This window comes from Centroberyx affinis, unplaced genomic scaffold, assembly GCF_046629955.1.
Source record: "Centroberyx affinis isolate AG114_WGS23_722 - 3 ecotype Tasmania unplaced genomic scaffold, CSIRO-AGI_Caff_v1 ptg004758l_1, whole genome shotgun sequence".
Lineage (NCBI taxonomy): Eukaryota > Metazoa > Chordata > Actinopteri > Beryciformes > Berycidae > Centroberyx > Centroberyx affinis.
Genome location: NW_027282305.1, coordinates 186,085 through 209,122, shown reverse-complemented (window position 1 = coordinate 209,122; position 23,038 = coordinate 186,085). Strand labels below are relative to the sequence as shown.

The 23,038-nt window shown below is 45.4% G+C and overlaps 1 protein-coding gene across 3 annotated transcripts in view; it reads right to left on the bottom strand.

The window, feature by feature from the left end:
• scube1 (signal peptide, CUB domain, EGF-like 1) overlaps positions 1-23,038 on the bottom strand; it is a 116,061-nt gene that overhangs the window by 13,920 nt on the left and 79,103 nt on the right. For all 3 annotated transcript variants that reach the window (XM_071545052.1, XM_071545054.1, XM_071545053.1), the window contains 4 exons: positions 8,918-9,040; positions 4,268-4,384; positions 2,869-2,991; positions 2,554-2,673 (listed from right to left, as the gene is read on the bottom strand). In XM_071545052.1, coding sequence (XP_071401153.1) covers positions 2,554-2,673; positions 2,869-2,991; positions 4,268-4,384; positions 8,918-9,040 — 483 coding nt within the window. The remainder of the gene's footprint in view (positions 1-2,553; positions 2,674-2,868; positions 2,992-4,267; positions 4,385-8,917; positions 9,041-23,038) is intronic.

The following is a 23,038-nucleotide window of genomic DNA, read 5'->3' as shown; positions in this document are numbered from 1 at the left end:
GACGGGCTGGGCCGCGGCACAGTGCAGAGGATTAAAAGAGGTTTATTAGTTTTCTATGGCCTTACTATCCTCCTGTATTTAGGAGCGAGACAGAGCCAAGAGGAAAATCTGCTGCCATGTAAAGTAAAACACACACACACACACACACACACACACCTCACAAGTATTCACACACATATCCTCGGGGAGTGAGAGAAATTAAACCCCAATTGACAGATCTATGAATCCTCCCTCTCTCCCTCGACAGACACACACACACACACACACTCACACACACACACACACACACACACACACACACACTCACAAAGACGCATTTCAAGTCAGAAATGAGGGATGAAGCCTTCGGAGCTCATAAAAGCGAGATGATTAAATGAGAGGCAGGACTGCAAACGGCCACAGGAATTTACACGCCTCCTCTCCCCCTCAAATTAAGACACTCTCCAGAAAGATAGAAAAACAAATATTTCACTTTGTGCCTGAGCGTTATCCATCATTCTCACGCGGCGGCGGCCAAGGCAAACTGAGCGAGGGCCGCGCTACGGAAACGTGGCGCGATCGAAGAATGCAATCGATTTACAGATGTGCCTGTGTGTGTGTGTGTGTGTGTGTGTGTGTGTGTGTTAAGTACTATCGCAGCAGGACGGGCCGGGGTGCCAGCCAAAGTGCGAGGCGAGGCGAGGCCAGGAAAGCCCCGGGACAGTGAAAAACACGTCAGTCTGACTGCGGGACCCCCATCAGGAGTCCATTGAGCAGCAAAAACAGCAGTAAGGAGCCTGAATTCCTTCGTCAAGCATCACTGGCATCGAGTGGCAGATCGATCCAGAGGGTTGTGACTGCCGGCTGTCATCACCAGAGGGCAGCAATGTGTTCGGCATGCCTGCATTTACTGCACATTTTACACTTTAGGGCATTTCAGAGTGACTTAAAATGAACGCAAGGGCAAAATGGGTAACCCTTTAAATTACAGGCCATTCATTGTGTAGTAAAGGCTGGAAATAACTACGTATTATCCACATAAATCAGATGTAATAACTGTTTATAGCTTTAGAGTGACTGGTTGTTACTGAGTAATTTACAAGTTGTTCTGTTTCTGTTGTTTTCTGTTGTTTCTGTTGTCGTTTATGTAAAGTTACTATGGAGTACGATTGATGTGAATATTGTACATAGAAAGGTGCTGCAGGCGAAGGATATAAACTAGTTGAAAAAGTAAGAAACACACACTGTCTACATTGATTTCTCTTCCATTCATTACAGAAAGTGACGACACCTGTGCAGAAACAATCAATGTTTGTTCATTAGGTTGCTTATAATGTAGAATACATACAATAATATATTATATATTTTAGAAAAGGCATACCAAGTTTTCAAAAGTGTGTGGTAGTGTCTCTAATCTAATACAATTACTGTTTCTACTTGTATATTACTCAGTAATTACCAGTCATTCTAATGCTGTTTTACTTGGATATTACTTAGTTGTTTCCGAAACCAATAGTCAGGGGTACAAGTGTAATATGTGATCCTTCAATTGTCATGTAAGAGAGAAGTGCTAGGAAAAGAAATGAGAAAAATATAAGATAAGGTGAGAAGGTGAGGTTTTTGCAAATATGGTGAGGCTGGAGAAGAAGAGCAGCTGGATGTTAAAGGACATGGCTGGTGTTTTTTAATGCATTGTTTACCGTCAACAAATCCTATGAAAATAACAAAATCAGCAATGATTTTGTTTTGCCAACAAGTCTCGTCCATGTAGCCGGTGCCCAATGCAGCCATGTCCCAGCAGCCATAGAACTCCATTGTATTAAAAAAAACAATTAAAAACCCGTCACAGAGCCATGCTGCTGCTCTCTGCATATATTTCATCATCGCGATGCACCGGGCCGGCCGACTTTTTCCTCAAACAGCTTAATAAGCCGGCTGTAAACACTTTGCGATCTCAGGAAAGTAGTTCCGTAGCACTGAAAATAGTCCCCGGCGTAATGAAGAATTTGTTCCCATTTGAATTTGATTTGGTAATAACTACAACAGCCTGACTTTTCGTGGTAACAGTTAGCGATTTTTAAAATGTAAACTATGTCTTTGTGAGCTGTATTTCAAGGTTTTTATCTTACAATTGGAGCCAATGACTTCTGGGTTGACGGCTAAAAACGGTGCGTGGGAAGTCAGAACGTAACGGGAGTAGAGCAAACACATTGTTGATTTTATTATTTTCATAGGATTTGTTGACGGTAAGCAATGCATTAAAAAACACCGACCTTATCCTTTAATGTTTCTTATCTATAACAATGTATTGTATTTTCATACATCTGTAAATCTGTGAATAGGCAACATAAAGAATTATTTCTAGCCAATAGGAACTCTGTATTGGCATGATGAAGATGAGGTCAGTATCTTTTATCTTCAATATTTTTGTCTATAACCTTTACTGCTGCAATGATCAAATTAACCCCTCAGGGATCAATAAAGTTCAGCGTATCTCGTCTTATGTAATGTAATAAGAAGAAAATTAAGTGTGTGTGTGTGTGTGTGTGTGTGTGTGTGTGTGTGTGTGTGTACCTGCGAGGAACAGGGCGTTGGAGGGGCAGGAGAGCGAGCAGACCTCCACCCCTCCGCTCTTGGCGCAGGTCAGCTGGGCGCGTGGCGCTGGCTTCCCATTGGGCAGACACTTCACCGCCTCTGAGGAACACACAGAGTCACATCACCATGACAACCACCTAGACACACACACACACACACACACATGTTCAGCTCTGCCGCAAGGAATACGTCACGCCACACACAGGTACAAACACACTGGTGGACAAACACACAGGCGTGCACAAACACACACACACACACACACACACACACACACACACCATTGGTGCTTACCGATGCAGTCCTTCTTGTTCCAGTGGAGTTTCTGTCCAGGCGGACACACACACTCATAGCCGCCCTGGGTGTTTACGCAGCCATACTCACAGCTCCCGTTGTTGATGCTGCACTCGTCAATGTCTGAGGCACAACCAGAGACAATTATAGTCAGTGTGTGTGTGTGTGTGTGTGTGTGTCTGTATTTGTACATTTTTATTTAGACAGTGGCTAAGTAGAGAGGGAGACAGAGTAGGGAGCCATGATTCCAGAGGTGACGGTCTTAAAGCTGCTATTTGTGGCATTTTAACATCAACAAATCATTAACACATTATGTTTGAGTCATTTGTGTAATTACCGTAAACAAACAAGACCATCAAAGGGAAGATGGTCAGTTTCTACCAGCCTCTACACTGCTTTTTACATTGTGTGCCACCTGGTACAAAACAGCACATCCTCTTTAGTACAGTAAGCAATGTTATTCATGGGGAATGCAGTCTTAATTTTGAGAAGCACCAGCTGAAACGATACCACTGGTGTGAGTTAGAGGCTACCAATCGTCTCGACCATGGTTTCACTTGTTTACTGTAATTGTGTCAAAGTATCATAATTCATTTGACAATGATATATTGATGTTTAAAAATGCTACACATACACTCCAAACTAATTCTGGGCACTTGTACTATGTCTTTGTAGCTCATGCATTTGAAGCTACTTTGAAGCAATCACAGCAACTGCAGCAGTCCAATTTGATGTGAAAAAAAAAAAATGACATGTGTGATGTGAATGCTGCAGACACATCCTGTCCTTTCTGCTAATGGAGCTGCAGCTAAACAGTAGCGTGTTGAGTCCCGCCCCCGATCAATGACGTCACTGTCAGTCAATATTAACAATAGGAGAGTCACAGCTGGAAAAATCTGTTGACCCTGAGCTACAGGTGTGTGACAGCACACACACACACACACACACACACACACACACACACACACAGGGACACACATACTATACACACAAAGATGCAGACACACAAACACACACACTTATAAACGCCAGGCAGGAGCTATTCAGGGGAACTGAGGTGTGAGAGTGCTTTCAGCAGCAGCCGTCTGCACACGCTCAGTCACCCTTCACCTTCACACACTCCCTCTCAGTCACACACACACACACACACACACACACACACACACACACACACACACACAAACACACATTCTCTCTACTCTCTCAGACTCACAAACTTCCAACTTTAACCCTATCAAACAGCCAGTTCCCATTTCTCTTCCATCTATATATTCCGCTCTAGTATCCGTGATTGTGAAGTGTGTGTGTGTGTGTGTGTGTGTGTGTGTGTGTGTGTGTGTGCCCCTGTGCACATGTATGTGATATGGCCATATGTGAGTGAGACAGGTGTGATACTCACCCCCACAGTGTGTGAGGCCGTACAGAGTGTATCCCTTGTGGCACAGGCACTCGAAGCTGCCGGGGTAGTTGATGCAGGTGTGGTCGCAGGTCCTCTCAAAGGAGCATTCGTCAATGTCTGTCAGAGAGAGATCAAAGACATGTGTGTGTGATGCATGCTGGGAAGTGGAGGGAAACAGCTTTATGCAGTGGAAAAGGCATGAGAACAAACAACAGACACACATGTCACAGCTGTAGATATTCAGCTTTGTATTAGCAAATTAGCAACTTCGCAACTTTAAAAATCAGAGTCACAGAAATGATGTTTTCTTTGTTTCATCTGATTCACAAACAAGGAAATATGGGAAATTACAGTACATGGGATCTGATGTAACTATCCCCTCTACTATTTTGGGAGAGCACCTATGGAGAAACCCGTTAGAGGAAAGAGGTGGGAGACAGCAGGTTGAATGTTTACCCGCTCTCGACACTCATTTCAGTGATTTCAATGTTTGCATAATGCCTCTCCTGTCTCCCCTGATGATGGGATTTCCCCAAAATGTGTTGAGAAATCTACGAGGGTCGATATCACCACAAGGTGCCTTTAGGACTTCTCATCATCCAAACTTTTTTTGTCTAGATTACGAATTTCTTTAATGTTCAACTGGACTAATTAGAAAATAGACTACTCAAAAATCCCATTAGCCAAACCATTACATTTTCAGAAAGACAGTGTCTCTTTGTCTAAAATGTATAAAATACATCTTGCAGCTTATGTCATTATATTGATATGTTCATAAAATGTTATCCTTTAATAAGTAATTTGTCAAATTGATTCTTTTCATCTTCATGAAATTAGAATGATTTGCTGTATATTGGGGACACTAAAAGCTCCCTATAGAGATACTGACCCATGCATGACATGTTGACTTTTTAGGGGGGTTCCATTTGGGCAATTGTTCCCCCCCAAAATGGTATTAGGGGGTGACAAGATGATTTGGATTTGATTGTGAAAAAACGAAATGTATTGCCATGTTTTTATTCTTGGTGAGAAACGCCTTCTGCTAGAGAATACATGAATATTTGCAGCCTCAAGTCTTCTTAATTAAGAATCAAGTAAAAAAAAAAGTGTGTAAAGTCAAAATAAAAATTGTCATTTGGTGTTTGAGTTCTGCATTTGGCTTGTTTACGCCTGCAACAGGAGGTTTTTGATAGGAGTGTTTTCGGTGGCCAGGAGCCAACATGTTTGAGCACGGCTGCATTAGGGCCAGTGATCCTTCAACTTCTCAAACCTTAACTCAACCTGAGCAGCATGCAGCCTCACACCGGGGCGAGCCTCCTGAACACGTCCCGCGGCGGCCGCTGTCCCGTGGGCGGCGCTCCGACCGCGGCACGGGCGTCACTGCATTCCACAAATATTGATCGGATTATGACTCGGTTTAGTCGCGGTCCAAATCGGTCTAATGAAAGCACGTCAAAGGCTTTGGCACCGCTGCATCATGGGAAGCAAAGGCCAGCGGGGGGGGGGGGGGGGGGGGGGATGAGTGGTCTGAAGACAGTGTGATCTTAATGAGGTGGTCTGTAGACAAACACAGGCTGCTCTCCCCCGACTCAAGAGGCCCGTCCCATTAATCAGAGTGGAGATTATAGTAAACAAATACATGAGTTCAGCACTAAACCAGGACAAGGGCTCATTCTGAATAAACCCATCCGGAAACTCTTGCCTAGATTGGCTTGAGACGGATCAGACTCACCGTTAACGTCATCGTGCGAGTGTGTGTGTGTGTGTGTGTGTGTGTGAGTGTGTGTGTGTGAGCGTGCACGTCCCCCTGCGCGTGTGTTTACGTACGCTTGTCCGGCACCAAATATTATTAGCCTATCAGGAATTGAGGCCAGCATTTCAAGCTCACCTGGTTTATTTCAATATGTTCCACGGGGCTTTATGGGGTCTAAAAATACGACGTGTTATAATGGAGTTTGTCATGTGGAGGAAGTTGTTAAGGCCTGGATGTTGGCTGGGTAAATACTCCAGGCAACTGTCCATGTGAGGACTTAGGAGTAGCATGCCTGCTTCGAGCTAGCCCACAACCGGAGCTTACATAAACTGAGATAGGCGCACAGAAGTCGCCTACAGCTGTATACGCTAATGTAAAAGTAATAAAGAGGGAATAAACGGTGTTGGTTTCTGGTTTGGATGATATCTGTGTGTTTTTCTGCGTGCGCCGAGACACACCCGCTGTCATCAAGTGTTGTTTTGACAGTAATGGCTGACTTTTACCTAACCGCTGACAGAGTTCTCTCTCTCTCTCCCTGCCTAATCTCTCTATCTCTCTCTCTCTCTCCCCTTTCTAAACATTTACAAGGGAAGGAACCATTTGTGGATGTTGCTTACGAAACTATGGCAAAGTATTAACTTCTCCCTCTGGTTCGGTCTCGCTCGGGCCAATTCTGGCAAACGCGCCGACGCTGGCATGCAGGGTTTTACCGGGAGCTGTTTTCTCTGGATAAGCTCTCTGGCACGGAAAGGAACTTGACAAATTAAACATTGTAGTTAAGTTAAAAAATAATGTTGCAACTGAGCATACCATGCTGTCAGCGGATGGGACAGGCTTGGAAGCTGCCATGATATGTGGCAAAGAGGAGAAACGCTAACGGTGATGTGGTTTAATACTCTCAGCACTGTCACATTAAGGATCCAAACCCACTACAACAAATACACTGTTTATAAAACTCCACACAGCAGCTTTGCAGTCAATCACACACACACACACACACACATACGCAGGCACACACACACTCGCACGATGACGCGCGCACACACTCGATGTTTGGTGTTTTTGGTACAGCGACAGAAGCGCCTCGGGGCTTTGTTGTTAATAAAAATCATTTTGTGTTTGTGCGCTCTCCTGTCTCGCTTGCTGTGACTTGTAACCAGGAATCTGCCCTTGGTCGTCCAAACATAACCGCAGATTAGATGGAGGCATCTTGATAGAGATGTACACTACACTACACACCCAGCCGAGGAAGTCAGCCACTCTGGAACAACAAGCACATCTCTGGAGGCCGATCCCACTCAACACTTTGTGGCTGCGCTACGGGCTGCATCGCCTGATCATCGGTGTGTGTGTGTGTGTGTGTGTGTGTGTGTGTGTGAGTGTGTGTTTTATAACTCCTATTTACCCAGGGGACGTTGACTGAGCATGCACGCTCTTTTCCAGTAACACCCTGCTTCACATTCATGCATTTCCACACATTTGCACACTGCAAAAAGTCTCCGTCTTAACAAGTCATTTAGTCTATTATTGAGCCCTAAAATCTTTATTCTATATTTTTTTAAGTGAAACAATCTGCCAATGGGGTTTGATAATTTCACTTGTTTACAATGCAAATCAACTTATTTTGAGAATTTTGTAGAATCAAGTGTCATTTTCTTGATAGAAGTCAGTGATCTGCCTTATTCTGACTTCTCCGCTCTAGATACTGACACTAATTTCTAGAAAAATCCTGAAACTGTATTGGAAACAAATGAAGTTATCTCTCCTCACTGGCAGAATGTTTCTCTTGGTTTAAGAAAAATACGATGTGAAGGCTGAATATGAGACTAAATGGACTCTTTTTGCAGTGGAGTACAGCCACAGTTTTCCATCTGCACTGGAGCAGCTGAGGGGTTCAGTGCCTTGCTCAACGGCACTTTGACAGTAGCTGTGGAAGGAAGAGAGAGAGAGTTTCTCATTCACTTTCCCTGCCCTGTTTTTTTTCAGCCGGTCGCTAACCTCTATCCTTTCGCCACCATATTGTGTGTGTATGTCTTAGTGTGTGTGAGTGTAGCTTCTATTGTCCAGGAAAACAGTCAAATAAAGTGATTCCCCTCAGCTATGGAAGGCACATTTTGTACATTGTTTTCTTTTGGATAGGAATATCAATATGTATATAAATATGTTGTAAGATTTCACTTTGTATGTATATTCAGTGCTTATGAATTTAGTGCATATTAATATATATATGTGTATATGAAGAAGAATATGTATAGTAATATGTTTGTGAGAAAGAATATTGTTAGTTATACTTTTCTGATTTTAATATCATTTGGTTGTTTTGTCTGTAAGTGTCTGTTGTCATGCTTTTATGTTTTGCGTGGACCCCAGGAAGAGTAGCTGATGTTCTGCATCAGCTAATGGGGATCCTAATAAAATCCTAAATCCTAAACGCCCTGCCTGAGAATCTCAGGCTAGCAAAATCGATATAATTTTTTAAGTCACTTCTTAAAACCTACTTTAATGTAAAGGCATTCTCTTCGTGTTTATTTTAACATATTTTGTTCTATTTTAATTTGTTTTATTCCTTTTTATTATTTATTGTATTCCATGTCATTGTAATCCTTCTTTTAGATGGTTTTCTTTTTTTAGTCCTTTATCTCATATGATGTTTTATTGACTTTTTAAACTCTATTTTTCTTTCTTCTTTCTTTCTTTCTTTCTTGTTATTGCCTTTCATCGTGTTTCCCCTGATTTCCTTCCAAGTCGCATCAACTGCCGGAAAGATCCACATCATGAGAGTCAAGTGGATTTGTGAACATGTTGAGAGCTTGTCGGCGGGCGGCGCTCCAACCTGGCAGCCCGACTCACGGCGACGTGATCGGACTCGGTGTGATTGGCGGCTGTCGGTCACTGACCTTGGCAGGTGCGCTCGTCGGTGAGCAGCTTGTGGCCTTTCTGGCAGCTGCATTCGAAGGAGCCGACGGTGTTGCGGCAGAAGTGGTCGCAGCCTCCGTTGTTCTCCTGGCACTCGTCGATGTCTGGACGGGGAAAATGAAAGAAACGGCGTTGATAAAAAAAAAGCATTTTAACAGTCTCATTCCAAAAGGATATATCTATAAAATATTACCTGACGTTCACTGCTCAATATTTGATTAAACTAACAGATGATTTCATCCTCTAAAATGTTATTATGTTTCACTACAGAGCTAAAAATATCACTAATAACCCATAGTGATGTAAGCAATTACTTTGTTTGGAATTCAACTTTTCATTTTCTCCCTGATATTTGGTGTCTGTTTACACTGTATATGAGGCCCTGAAAACAATATCACTGAGACAAATTCCTTCATTAATTGTACCCGGTGACTGAAGTTATTTGGATTCCTCAATGCCACTGCACACACACACACACACACACACACACAAACACACAAACTCAGTTATGCCATGATTAAATCTGCATCAACACCTCTCTCAGACCTCTAAATTGGCAGACAACACGGTAAAACCTCACTAATATACTAAAAAATCTATTCTAAGCGCTTGGTGAGAAAGTCTTTACTGGCATGAAGGTGTCAGAGATTGGTGGAGGGGGAGGGGAGCGGGGAGTCAGGGGGGGTGGTGGATTTTTTCCTAATGCTCTTTATTTTTTTGCGCTTCAGGAAGCAAACAGGAGTTGGCAGCGCTGAAAGACAGTCGTCAAGTTTCCACCCAAGGCCTGACCACAATGCCGGCGTGCCAGTTCAGTCAGCGGAGGCTCAGCCAGTCTCTGTCACGCACACACTGTCACTGCACCGGCAACAGATTAACACAAAACAAACACACTCCCTACGCTCCAACCCTCCACGCCACTTTTTCCATCAATATTGTGTTTATGTGATTTTCTCATTCTCTCATTTCTTTCTCCATCTTTTTACTGACTTTCCGACATCATGTGCTGCACTTTATCATGGTGTATGAGTGTATGTGTGTGTGTGTGTGTGTGTGTGTGTGTGTGTGTGTGTGTGTGTGTGTGTTATGCAAGCGTGCATGCCTTGATGGGTACGTTAAGTGTAATGCGTGTTATTCACGGATCTGTCTTCGGAGGTTTAGCTTGGGGCTTGTTCACAGGGATCCGACTGTCTCATCCCATGATACGCTAGTTACCTGGAACTAATGGAGTCTAGCTGCTGAGAGAGAGAGGGAGGGAGAGAGAGAGAGAGAGAGAGAGAGAGAGAGAGTGAGGGATTATAACTGGGAATCCATTCTAATATAGGACAGTCACTGAATATTTGGAGGGTGGGTGGTCAGTCGTGGGCCACCATGTTGGAGGAATAACAACAAAAGGGATGAATGTACTGTTCTCACGTCTTCTTCACTGGTCTCCCCCCCTCTTAAAATACAAACACACCAATTTTGCAAACACACCAACTGTTTTCAGCGGCCAACACACACACTGAAGGTGTCCAGTTGAATCAAACTGGCTTGATGCGTCGCTCCAGACTTGGTTCGATTTGTTCGATGTGTCAAAAAACAGAAACAGCGCTGCTTTTTCAGACGCTGCAGTGTTATGATGCATATTTTTTGATAAATTTATAATTTGCAGTCCTATATTACATGCTGTTTTTGGATTAGTAGTAGTACCGTTTTGCAGGTCGTCAAATTGACTAGTTTTTAGAATAGTGAGACTACTAGGTGACAGAGTTTATGTCATGTTTTAATATATTACCCACATGGCTGTGGCAAAGTGTAAAGCCCAGCACTTTGGTGTTGACGCTTCACAACTCCTGCCTGCAGAGCGCCACAGAAACATCAAACCAGCTCGTCCTGTGCATTTGGGCCTTTATAGTATACTTTGTCCCATTAACAAACAAATTTATTGCAGCTTTCCCACCCCTTCCCCTGATCCTCTGCAGCTCGAGCCGCCTGTAGTCCTGGGAGAAAGAGTCTGCTGAATCCCGGAGGAATAAAGCCTGGATACCTGAGCTCCAGCCCAGGTGTGGCGAGGCGATCCAGAGACACAGATTCAGAAATAATAATAAAGCGAGCGCAATCCCCCGAGGCTGCATGTTCAGTGCCAACCGCAAACCTGCTGGCAGATCTGGTTTCACCCCCCCCCCCCCCCCTCACACACACACACACCCTCCCCCACACACTGCACCCCATCACCCCGTCCCTGCTGCCCTACTACCCTCAGCTGAACCCATGCTGCAAAAACATGCCCATCTTTTTTCCTTTAGGTAACAATCTGCAACATTTTCATATAAATAAATGTCAGCGTTGCTAATCTCTACCACTGATTGATGTAACACATTAGTGATTCAACCTATATCCAGTTTATGAAAGCTTTTACATTTGCTGTTCTAAACAGCCGGTGTCTGGTAGCTCTTTCCTGGGAAAAAAATCCTCTGGCGCACAGGAAGTGATGCGTTTTACATTTCTGCGTTGTTTGGAATAAACAGAAGAAGAAGAACTGGGTTGCAGCCATAGCCACCATGGCTGAACAGACAAAGAAAAGAGCGCCACCTACAGAAACCTCAAACTGCATCAACAGAAAACCCAAGCTCCGCCCACACTGTTTGATTGACAGGTGATCTCTGGGAAGTGCAGTGCAGAAACAACACAGCAATGAGTGTTTAGAGCCAAAGATGTCACCAAAATGGACAAGGAAGAGAAGGAGAGGGAGGTGGAGGAGGAAGAAGAGGAGGATGAGGAAGGTATGGGGTGAGAAAAAAGAGGGGGAGAAGGGAGAGGAGGAGACAAGAGGATGTAAAAGCTGGGAGAGGGAGAAAGAGGAGGAGGAGGAGGAGAGAGGGAGGAGGGAGAGGACAATAGTCTGGCAGATTACACAGGCTAAACCCTTTTTGATTGGTGCTCTAAGTGATGAAAACTGCAAGGGATTAACACCTAAGCCTTTGAGCCGGGGAATAAGTCAAGCAAGACACCATAAATACAGCGGAGGAGTGGAGGGGAGAGAGGGCGGAGAGAGGGAGGAGAGGAAGAGAGGAGGGTGAGAGAGAATGGAGAAGGAAGGAGAGAAAAGGGAGAGGAGGGAGGGAGAGAGAGATGAGAAGGGGGAGAAGAAGGAAATTAAGGGGAGAGAGGAGGGAGTGGAAGAAGTAGAGGGAGAGAAGGAGAGAGGAAGAAGTGGAAAAGTGGAGAGAGAGAGAGGAAGGAAAGAAGAAGGGAAGGGGAGGAAATGGAGAGGAGGGAGAGAAATGGATAGAGGAGGGAAAGGAGGGAGCAAGGAAGGAGTAGAGAGAGAATGAAGGGAGAGAGTGGAGAAAAGAGAGAGAAAGGAGGGAGAGGAGGAAGAGAAGAGGGGAAAGGTGAAGAAGAGAAAGGAGAGAGGAAGAATAGAGGAGGGAGGGGGAAGTGGGGAGAGAGGGAGAGCAAAGTAGGGGAAAAGGAGGGAAAGAGGGGGGAAGAGGGAGAGGAGAGAGAAAGTCGGAGAGAAAAGGGAGAGTGGAGAGAGAAAGACGGGAGAGAGGAGAGAAAAGAGTGAGAAAGGAGGGATAGAGAAGGGAGAGAAGGAAGAGAGAGGAATGGAGAAGGAAGGGACAGAGGAGAGAGAGGAGGGAAGAGCAGGGGAGGGTAGGAGGAAGAGAAGAGGGGAAAGATGAAGAAGAGAAGGGAGAGGAAGAATAGAGGAGGGAGAAGCAGGGAGAGAGGGAGAGAAAAGGAGAGAAAGGAGGGGGAGAAAATTGAGAGGAGGAAGAGAGATAGGAGAGAGAGGGTGGACAGAGAGGAGGGAGAGGGATAGAGGGAGGAGACGAGGGAGAGGAGGGAGAAAGGAAGAAGAGTTGGGTAGAGAGAGAAAGAAGGGAGAGAGGAGAGAAAAGAGAAAGGAGGGAGAGAGAAGGGAGAGAAGGAAGAGAGGATGGAGAAGGAAGGGACACAGAGGAGAGAGAGGATGGAGGAAGAGAGGAGGAAGAGAAGAGGGGAAAGATGAAGAAGAGAAGGGAGAGAAAATGGAGAGGAAGGAGGAAGAGACAGTGGAAGGAGGAAAAAGAGAGGAGGGAGAGAGACAGACAGCAAGGGGAGAAATAGGAGAGGGAGAAGGAAGGAAGGGAGACAGGAGAGAAGAGAGAGGGTGAAAGGAAGGAGAGAGGAGAGAGGAGGAGGGAGAAACGACAAGGAGAGGGAGAAGGAAGGAAGACAGGAGAGAAGAGAGAGGGTGAAAGGAAGGAGAGAGGAGGAGGAGGAGGAGGGAGAAACGACAAGGAGAGGGAGAAGGAAGGGAGACAGGAGAGAGAAGAGAGAGGGTAAAAGGAAGGAGAGAGGAGAGAGGAGGAGGAGGGGGGAGAAATGACAAGGAGAGGGAGAAGGAAGGGAGACAGGAGAGAGAAGAGAGAGGGTGAAAGGAAGGAGAGAGGAGAGAGGAGGAGGAGGAGGAGGAGGGAGAAATGACAAGGAGAGGGAGAAGGAAGGAAGACAGGAGAGAAGAGAGAGGGTCAAAGGAAGGAGAGAGAAGGAGGAGGAGGGAGAAACGACAAGGAGAGGGAGAAGGAAGGAAGGGAGACAGGAGAGAGGAGAGAGGGGGTGAAAGGAAGGAAATAGGAAGAGAAGAGGAGTAGGAGGGAGAAATGACAAGGAGAGGGAGAAGGAAGGAAGACATGAGAGAAGAGAGAGGGTCAAAGGAAGGAAAGAGGAGGAGGAGGAGGAGGGAGAAACGACAAGGAGAGGGAGAAGGAAGGAAGACAGGAGAGAAGAGAGAGGGTGAAAGGAAGGAGAGAGGAGAAGGAGGAGGGAGAAACGACAAGTAAATGGAGAAAAAGCAGATGGCAACGGGAGAGGATCCTGCCGACTGAAGGAGGGGGAGAAGAGAGGAGGTGTGAGGAAGGGAAGAAGAGGGAAAGAAAGGAGGAGGAGGAGAAAAGAGAGGAGGTGGAGAGAGCAGCTCCTACACCGGCTTCAGTTTAATTAAAGCCTGAACCTATACATACTGTATAGCGTGACATGAGCCCATATAAAACAGCCAGTTGCCCCCCCCCCTGTGTTTTTCCACCCGGGCCGCCTGCTCTCCCCCGGCCCGATCCTCCCTCGCTCTCCCTCTCCCCTGTCCTGAGGGAGCTCCTGCTGAATGAACTCTTCATCTAAATATGGAGCCGGGACAGGAATCCACAATGAGCTGGCTGGCCACCGCCTCCAAAAAAAAAAAAAAAAAAAAAAAGTAGTAAATATGTCCTGCTGTGCCCTGTCAGCGGCCTTTTAAAGGGATTGTCCCTCCATCTGGCTCGGGCTGAAATGGATCCCCCACCCCCCCGTCCGGTGGCTGACGGTAACAGAATGAGGCTGTGGGTGTTTTTTTTTTTTTTAAGGTGAACGGGACAGGTAAGGGCGTTCGAGTGCACTTAAGTGTCTGTCTAACGTCCCGGGACCGATGACATCAAGCCACGGGAGGATGCATTTAGATTGATTAGCCCTCCTTTTCCAGTTTCTCTTTTTGCTGCATCAGGCAAATATGTTCTCTTGACTCCCCCCCCCCCCCCACTATCTCTTTCTCCCCCTCTCTCCCTCTCTCCCTCTCTCTCTCTTTCCTTTTGTTTTTTGGTATATTCTCCCCCTAATTCTCTCTGTGTGTGTCGTCCCATGTCTAACCTGCAGCACCAGCGGCCCGGAGGCTTTTCAAATCAATCACAGCCGCTTCCCCGTTCGTTTCTTCTTTGGCATGCCGACAGTAGCTGGTGGGGCTGATCTCTATCTGGGAGACAGCAGGAAGGACGGCTGCCTTTCTCCCTTCAGGTTACACACACACACACACACACACACACACACACACACACACACACACACACACACATACACACACATACACACACACATACACACACACACCATACTTGCCAACCCTGAGACTCCAGAAAAAAGGGAGACTATCAAAACCAAAGTAGAATTTTTAATGTTCAGAGACCTTATTTCCTGCATTGTGGTGACTTTTTATAAAAAAAACAAAAAAACAATTTAAATATACTACTTTTAATTTATTGTAGATAAATTAATACAATTGCATATCATTTCAATGTTTAATATATGTGTGTGTTGGTCTTGGAGGCAAATTTATTTTTCTTCGAACTTTCCATTTCTTCAACTCCAACTAAAACTGATCTAACACCGTAATTCTCAACCTTTTTCATATCAAGGACCCCTAATTTAGTCCACATTTGGATCATGGACCTCCGTTTGATGAGATTCTGTCTCTCGGACCCAAATATGAGAATATTTTTATTGTTAGATGTGAGTTTGTCTCAGATTCCATGACTGTCTTTATTGTAGGTAGAGAGATAACAGTGAAACTATGATCAAAATAGTAATTCTTCTACATTTTTCTTGTAAATGAAATAATGGTGAAGTTTAACACTTCATCAATTTGCTGGGGACCCCCTGGAAGCCCCTCAAGGACCCCTGGTGGTCCCCGGACCCCACGTTGAGAACCACTGCCGTAACCATACCAAACTACAAACTTAGTGTTAACGCATTTTCCTGACCATTCAGAAACAGCAGTGACAGCACAAGGCCTCGAATTTTTTTTGTGTTACTATTTTTAACAAATAGAGCAAATAAGCAGATGTTGAAATTTGGGAGAAAATTGGGATAAACGACAACAGAGGAGAACAGCGGGAGACGGGCATGAAAACCAGGAGAAATTCGGGAGGGTTGGCATGTAAGACCCATAGAGAAACTGAGCTACCCCCCCGCTGTTCGTTAACATTCCCTCTCTGCCCACGTTGTCTGAGCTCTAATGCCTATGTTAAAAAACGTGGATACCACCCTGGGTCTACCCTGCGCCGAGTCTTTCCCAACGCAGACAGAGAGAGAGCTCCGTAATTATTCTGCCAGCCGCAAACACTGGCAGAACCGCCGCATCTACCCACACTTAATGGCCACTCTGGGGACGGCTGAGCCTTATAACGGGGTATATAATTACCTTTAATGGACCTTAAATAAGCTTTGAGCTTAAATAAATACATTAAGCCTCCGCACATCTTGAAATGATAAACTGCGTGCGAGTTGGTAAATGAGAGAGAGAGGGGATGGGGAGAGGAGGAAAGAAAGAGAGAGGGAGAAAGAGAGGAAACAGATAAAGGCGAGTCAGGAGGAGAGTGGAGGGTGGGGAGAGAGGTGTGGCAGTTCAGATAAAGTCAAAGTCTCCCGTCATGCATCTAGCCTGCATCGGCACCGCAAGTAATCCCTTCTTGAACATTAAACAGAGGAAGCCAATTATTGTATGGTAAAATAAAAACTCTAATGTCTAGTTCCCAGATGATTCCTTGTAACTTCCATAAGAAGAAATGAGAGCAAAACGACATTTTTTCAAAATTTTTTCTTGCAGAAAGTGCAGCAGCAGTTTAGCAAGCATTCAGTAAACAGTGGGAATTCTACAACGGCTCCAGCTGTACATTCAGGAGATAAAGAATGTAAGAGTGGAAGTGTAAGAAATACAGTTGGTGTTGTGATAGACACACACATCTGGGCTGCCAGCGGCCTGGTGGCTGCTGGCGTTCCTTAATGAGGTCGCCGCTAATTAAGACTCCACACATGACTTCACATGGACAGCAAGGATGAGCTGGTGAAGAGAGAGGTGGAATCACACCGAGAGTTTTCTTTCTCTCTCTGCTTGTGTCCATCACACACACACACACACACTCATAATCACAGAAGCACACACACACACACACGCACACAAATGTACGTGCACACACACACACACACACACACACACACACACTCATGATGTTGTGCCTCCCACTCCCACTCTCTGTCCGCCTCACCAGAGGAGTCATTTGTCACTTCCACTATACTAGACTTGCACATATGAGGGTATACACACACTCACACACACACACACACACAAACAAACACAAACACTGGTGAGCCGTCTCCCAGGATCCATCTCCTGACATTTACGCTGGACGATCAATACCTCGCTCTGGCCTTGGATCAATAGTTCCATCCGGTGCCAGGAGCGGTGCCGCTGTCTGAATATCACACAGCATTACCAGACCATTAAATTCTGTTGCTGGCTGCCTGTCTGCTGCTGCCTGCACATGACAAGGTATCTGCAGGTTTCACAAAGCCAAATTTAGGGCTTTTTAAGACCTTTTTAATGCTACCTGGAATTGGATTTAAGACCGATTTAACAACCAAAATAAAGAAATAAAAAAGCTGGCAAAAGCAGCTTATTTCCAATTGAACATAGCTAATGAAAGTTCTTAAACTATAAATAGACAGTATAAGAAAAGGGAACACGGAAATTAATAGTTTGAGGACATGATGTCCAACTTGCACAATGAAAACAAACCATGTTCGACATATTGTAAAAGTGGGCATGCATGTGGATCAAATGCAACATGAATAAATAAAAACTTACACTACTGCTGGTCTCATCTGCATCTTTTGGTGAAACTAAATGATTCATGCCGTTTGCCTTATTTTGTTCACCTTACTTTCCAACTCTGGGCGTCTTTCCAACGCTCGCCTACATATCACTGAATGAAAAGCATCTGTCAATACCAGTATCTACTTTTAAATAAAACTAAATTAAAAATAAACCTGTCATTACATGCTGAAAAAAAAATGTACTTCTCCTCCAATTACTTAAGTTCTTGATTGCCAAGCCGATACGGCTTTCACACAATGGGTGCTCTATTGGACATGCTGGATATTGAACGATGAACTTCAGGCACTGATTTTTTTCCCCAACGTGGATATTTTGGAAATGAAGTCTTCAGCGTGGAGGAGGCCGAGCGCCAAATGAGAAGGCTAGCTAACATCCAGCCGGGCCAAGGGAAACAAGCCCTGCACCTCCTTCGCCTGCTGCTCTGCGGGCCTCGGGGCTGCGTTAAGAAGACCAGTGTTTGGAGTGAGAAACCCAACACCAGAAGAGACCCGGTGCGGCTGCGAGGGCTCAGACTATAAGACCGACCGACCCGCTTGATCACCCGGCGCAGTCTAAACAAACCGCCGCTAATGAGAAGGGGGCGGATGAACCTCGAACCCCTCCGCCTCTGTGACCCCGGGATCCAGGGGTCAAGCGCAAGGGTCGCTGTTACATAAGAAGCCCGTCTGTTTACCTCGAAAAAGACCCAAGGAGAGCGAGGCAAAGCGAAATGAACACGGAGCGAAACAAACCCCAGAAAGGAAATACACCTCTCTCGCGTTGTCACATGAGCCACATTTTAGGCTCGCTCCGAGGAATGTGCGGCTCGTACCTCCGGGGTCTCGGTCCCGCGCGGCGCAGAGGAGCTGTGTAGTTTTACCAAATATTTGCAGAAAAAAAAGCAATTAAATGGAATACATTTGCGGAAACCCGAACCTCTACAAATAATTGTGGAGCGGAGAACGGGGGTTGGGGGGCGGGGGGGCTAGTTTTCGTCGGGAGCGCTGGTTTTGCTCGCCGGGTGTTGCCGGGGCGGAGCGGGCAGACGTCAGGCCAGGCGGCGGCGTGTATTTATCGTGGTATTAAACGACCCCGGCGCTGTTTGCTTTGTCCCCGAAGGCTCGACTTTGTTTAATAACAAACACTCCACGGATGCATCTGGGCCAAGGGAAACTCGAGGTTTTTTTACAACAATAAAACAGCCGGCGATCCGTAGCGGGGGGGCTGCCGGCCGAGCTGCAGTCATGTAAGGTGATGGAGACGGCGGTGTTATGACAAGATTACTGGGATTGACGTGCGTTAGCGCTGAGAGGCTGAGGCCTTCTGCACAGAGGGGCAATGGTACTAAAAATACTACTAATGCAAATGATACGAGGAATACTGATAATACCAACAGCAGTGCCACTTTCCAATATAAGCAGATCTCAACCTGATACAAGAAAAAGACAAAAGCAAGTAAAACACAACATGAAAAAGGTAAGAACTGAAAGTAAGTAAGCAAGTAAGTAAGTACATAAGTAAGTATGTAAGTAAATAAGTAAGTAAGCTAGTAAGTAAGTGAATAAGTAAGTAAGTAAGGAAGTAAATAAAATCCATTGGGGTAAAAGCAGAAGTAAGGTATTTATCAATTGACAGAAAATGCATTTACGTAGAAAAATGTCTATTTATCACTGTTGTAGGCTTTTGAGAGCTTTACTGTGGTGTGACTTATTGTATTAGTCTTGTAATATGAATCATCATATATGGCAGAGTATCTCTGGTCAAAGAGAAGGTGTGAAAGCTAAAATTTACATTACGTTGTTCATTCATTACAAAGCGTTTAGTGTCTGACTAGCTTGGGTTGGATGTTGCAGTGTCATTGCCTCTGTGTGTGTGTGTGTGTGTGTGTGTGTGTGTGTGTGTGTGCACCCATGTGTGCCTCTGCTTCTGTGGGTTAATTAACACACATTTACATGTTTGAGCATACGTAAGGCTGGATGTATGAGTGTTTAAGTGTGTGTGTGTGTGTGTGTGTGCGCGCATGCGTAAAGGGTTGTTTTTCATTCATTACGAAGCTATTAGAGTCCCGGTGAATGGATGCCATGGTGTCATTGTCTCAGGTTGATCGGGTTGCACGCATGTGTGTGTGTGTGTGTGTGTGTGTGTGTGTGTGTGTGTGTGTGTGTGTTTTCAGGCCTTTTCTGGAAGAGGAGGAATGCAGGCCAGTGGGAACGTGTCTCAGGTGCCAATACACACTGTGTACTGTACAACACAGTACACCGACCACACGCAACCCACACACACACACACACACACACACACACGCAAACACACACACACACACATTCGTACATCCAGCCTTCCGTGAGCCTGTGTGTATATGCACAAACACTAATACAGACGTGTAAACATGTAAATGTGTGTTAATTAACCCACAGAATCAGAGGCACACATGGGTGCGCGCACACACACACACACACACACACACACACACACACACACACACACATGTACGCACACACGCACACATAACTCATCCACCCTCCAATGCGCACCTTCTAATCAAACATCTGGAAACTGTTCACAATTACTTTTTTCTTCCCTTCTCTCTCTCTCTCTCTCTCTCTCTCCCTCTCTCCCTCTCTCTCCATCTCTCTCTCTCTCCATCCCTCTCTCGCCCAGTTGTCGGCACGAGAGCCCCCGTGATAAAACGCCTCCTCGGGTTGGCGTGTCTGTCATCGGGAGAGGCTGAACCGTCTCGTCTGTCAGCGCAGATGAAAGGGCGTTTATCAGACTGGTGGGTTTTAAACATGCCCTACATAGTTTATATTGAAATGATTATGATAGACGGACAGGACGGGGCACGTCCCCTCGGCTCCGGAGCGCACGCCGCGCCGAGCGAGCTGCAGATAGAGGGGGAGAGAGAGCGGGAGAGAGAGAGGTGGTGAGAGAGGTGTCTGTCTCTATCAAGCAATTTAGTGGCACATTAGATGAGACCACCTCGCAGCGTGGCACTTATCTCGCCGCTAACTACTATGTTCAGCAAACCGCTAAGTGCCATCCATTATCCTCCAGTCTGCGCACCACAATACACCTAACACACGCCACCAGAGACGACAATACAGCACGGTACACACACACACACACACACACATATATCAGCTTGAGATATCGATTAGCTAACTCCCAGACAGCCCGGGCTAACCTGTGTGTGCTGTTGCCAAGGTTACAGAAAGCCTGTGTCACACAGGCTTGGCAGCTTGGCAATAAGATAAGAGAATCACAAATGCTGTTAAGGCCCCGTCAATACAGAAAGTACAGGACCACAGACTGGACTAGCTGTATAACAGAGAGTTAGGGCCGATGAAAATCTTGTCTAAGGCTTTGGTTGGATGAGAGGAAACCGCTTTCGAGGAAACATTGGTAACACTTTACAATAAGGGTCACTAAGTTAAGGGTTAGTTAATGCTTAATAAGGGTTAGTTAATGCTTAATAAGCATTAACAGTTAACTAATGTGTAATTTACCAATGGTGTTCATGTTAAGTAAGGTATTAATTTATACATTATTTACTAGTTTATAAAGATGACTATTAAATAATGTATAAATTAATACCTTAGTTAACATGAACACCATTAGTAAATGATTACCAGAAGCATTAGTTAACTGTTAATTAAGGGTTAGTTAATGCTTATTAAGCATTAACTAACCCTTAACTAATGTATCTTTATTGTAAAGTGCTACCGAAACATTTTGACGTTGAATAGATGTTCGATATGACTGCCTGCACCAACGTTGAAAACCCATAGAAATTTACACACAGAAAAATAAAGGTGTGAACTGGAGCTGATGCCACAGAAGAACCATTTCTGGTTCCACAAAGAACCTTTCAAGAACTTAATATTTAGTTACTGGATGATGACCAAACCCCACCATAGTATATATTGTGCAATTGCACATGAGGCTTTACAAGGACAGATAAACAAAAACACAATCCAGGTGTCTAAGCAAAGGAGTGCAGAAATGGTTCTTTAAAGCAGTGGTTCTCAACCTTTTTCATATCAAGGACCCCTAATTTAGTCCACATTAGGGCCACGGACCCCCATTTGATATGATTTTGTCCAGAATTCCATGACTATCTGTACTGTAGGTAGAGAGATAACAGTGAAACTATGATCAAAATAGTCATTCTAAAATGACAAAATGATGAAGTTTAACAATTCATCAATTTGCTGGGGACCCCCTGGAAAGCCCTCAAGGACCCCTGGTGGTCCCCGGATCCCACGTTGAGAACCACTGCTTTAAAGAACCTTGGTCTGAAAGGTTCTTTGTGAAACCAGAAATGGTTCTTCTATGGCATCACTCTGAAAAAGCATTTTCAGCACCTTTATTTTTCTGTGTGATAGTGGCAAAAAATGACATCCGTTAGTTGTCTACAGCTGCTGCCGGCATCATTTTGTGAAAACAGGACCTAAACATCTTTCTGATACCAGTTTAAAACAGTTTCCTAATCTGTTTGTTGTGAAATTGTGAAAGTTTTGTGCTTCTTTGTGTTGACGCTGAACTTGTCACATCACCGATCCGTCAAATGCGTGCTGGATCGAGTTGAGCTTCCACCTTCATGTATCTGCCAACAGCAGGAGCAACAGTGTAGGTATCCGACATCGCACACACTCCGGTGACCCTCGACGTGTGTGTTATGAGATGTGTGTGTTATGAGAAGCGGTTGCGTGTTTGTGTCAGGAGCGAGTGTGTGTGTGGTGTCAGGTGGCGCGGCGGTGTTTTCCCGCCCGGTGCCCAGGGTGATAGACGCTGATCGATGTGCGCCGCCTGCTCTGTGTCTCTCAGCTCCCCTCAGCGCTTAAACCCGCCCGGGGATTTATGGAGCCCGGGGGCCGATCCGCAGCCAAATTATCTGGGCGGGGCGCAGCCGGACTGCACCCCTATCCATCTTCCCCACTCAACTCGGCCTCGCAAACAGAGGGGGGGGGGGGGGCAGAGGACGTTTCATTTTTCCACCGCCGTAAATGCTGGGTTCTGTCAGGACCACAAATCACCTCAGGAGACAGAGTGGAAGTGTTCGCACAAGCTGCCGGGCTTGAACTTGACATCAGAGCAACGAGCCAAGATGTTCTCCCAGCATGCAACGCTGGATCCCGACCATTCCAGGCCTGGCGGCAGAGGCTGTGTGTGTGAGGCTGCTGGGGTCAGATGGTTGGGCTCAAACAGGGCTCTGTATTGTGTGATTCTGCTTTCATTTGTTAGATGTACATACAAACCCATTCATTTACTCTATTTCAAAAGTAACTGACCTCTCAAAAAAAAAAACTCCACTGGATGAGAGTAACTATCTGGCCTCAACCCCACTTTAAAGTGATTTTTCTGATGCACAGTACAGCACATGTTAATCTATTGCAACAGTGCAACTACTTTCCATTAGGTTTGGGTAAATAATCCATTGGCAGCCAGTCTGTAAACATCTTGTCACTGACAAGACTCCAGCCCGCTCACATGGAAATCATACTGCGATTCTGGCAGTTAATGCAACAGAGAGAGAGAGAGAGAGACTGGTCATATAGGGGATTGGCTATCTATGCTGTGGCTGTGGTCGTTTGCCAGTGCATTACTGTATTTCCTAGATCTGCAGCTGGATGGCGCTGTCTCTGTGTGAGTGTGTGAAAGAGACAGAGAGAGAGAG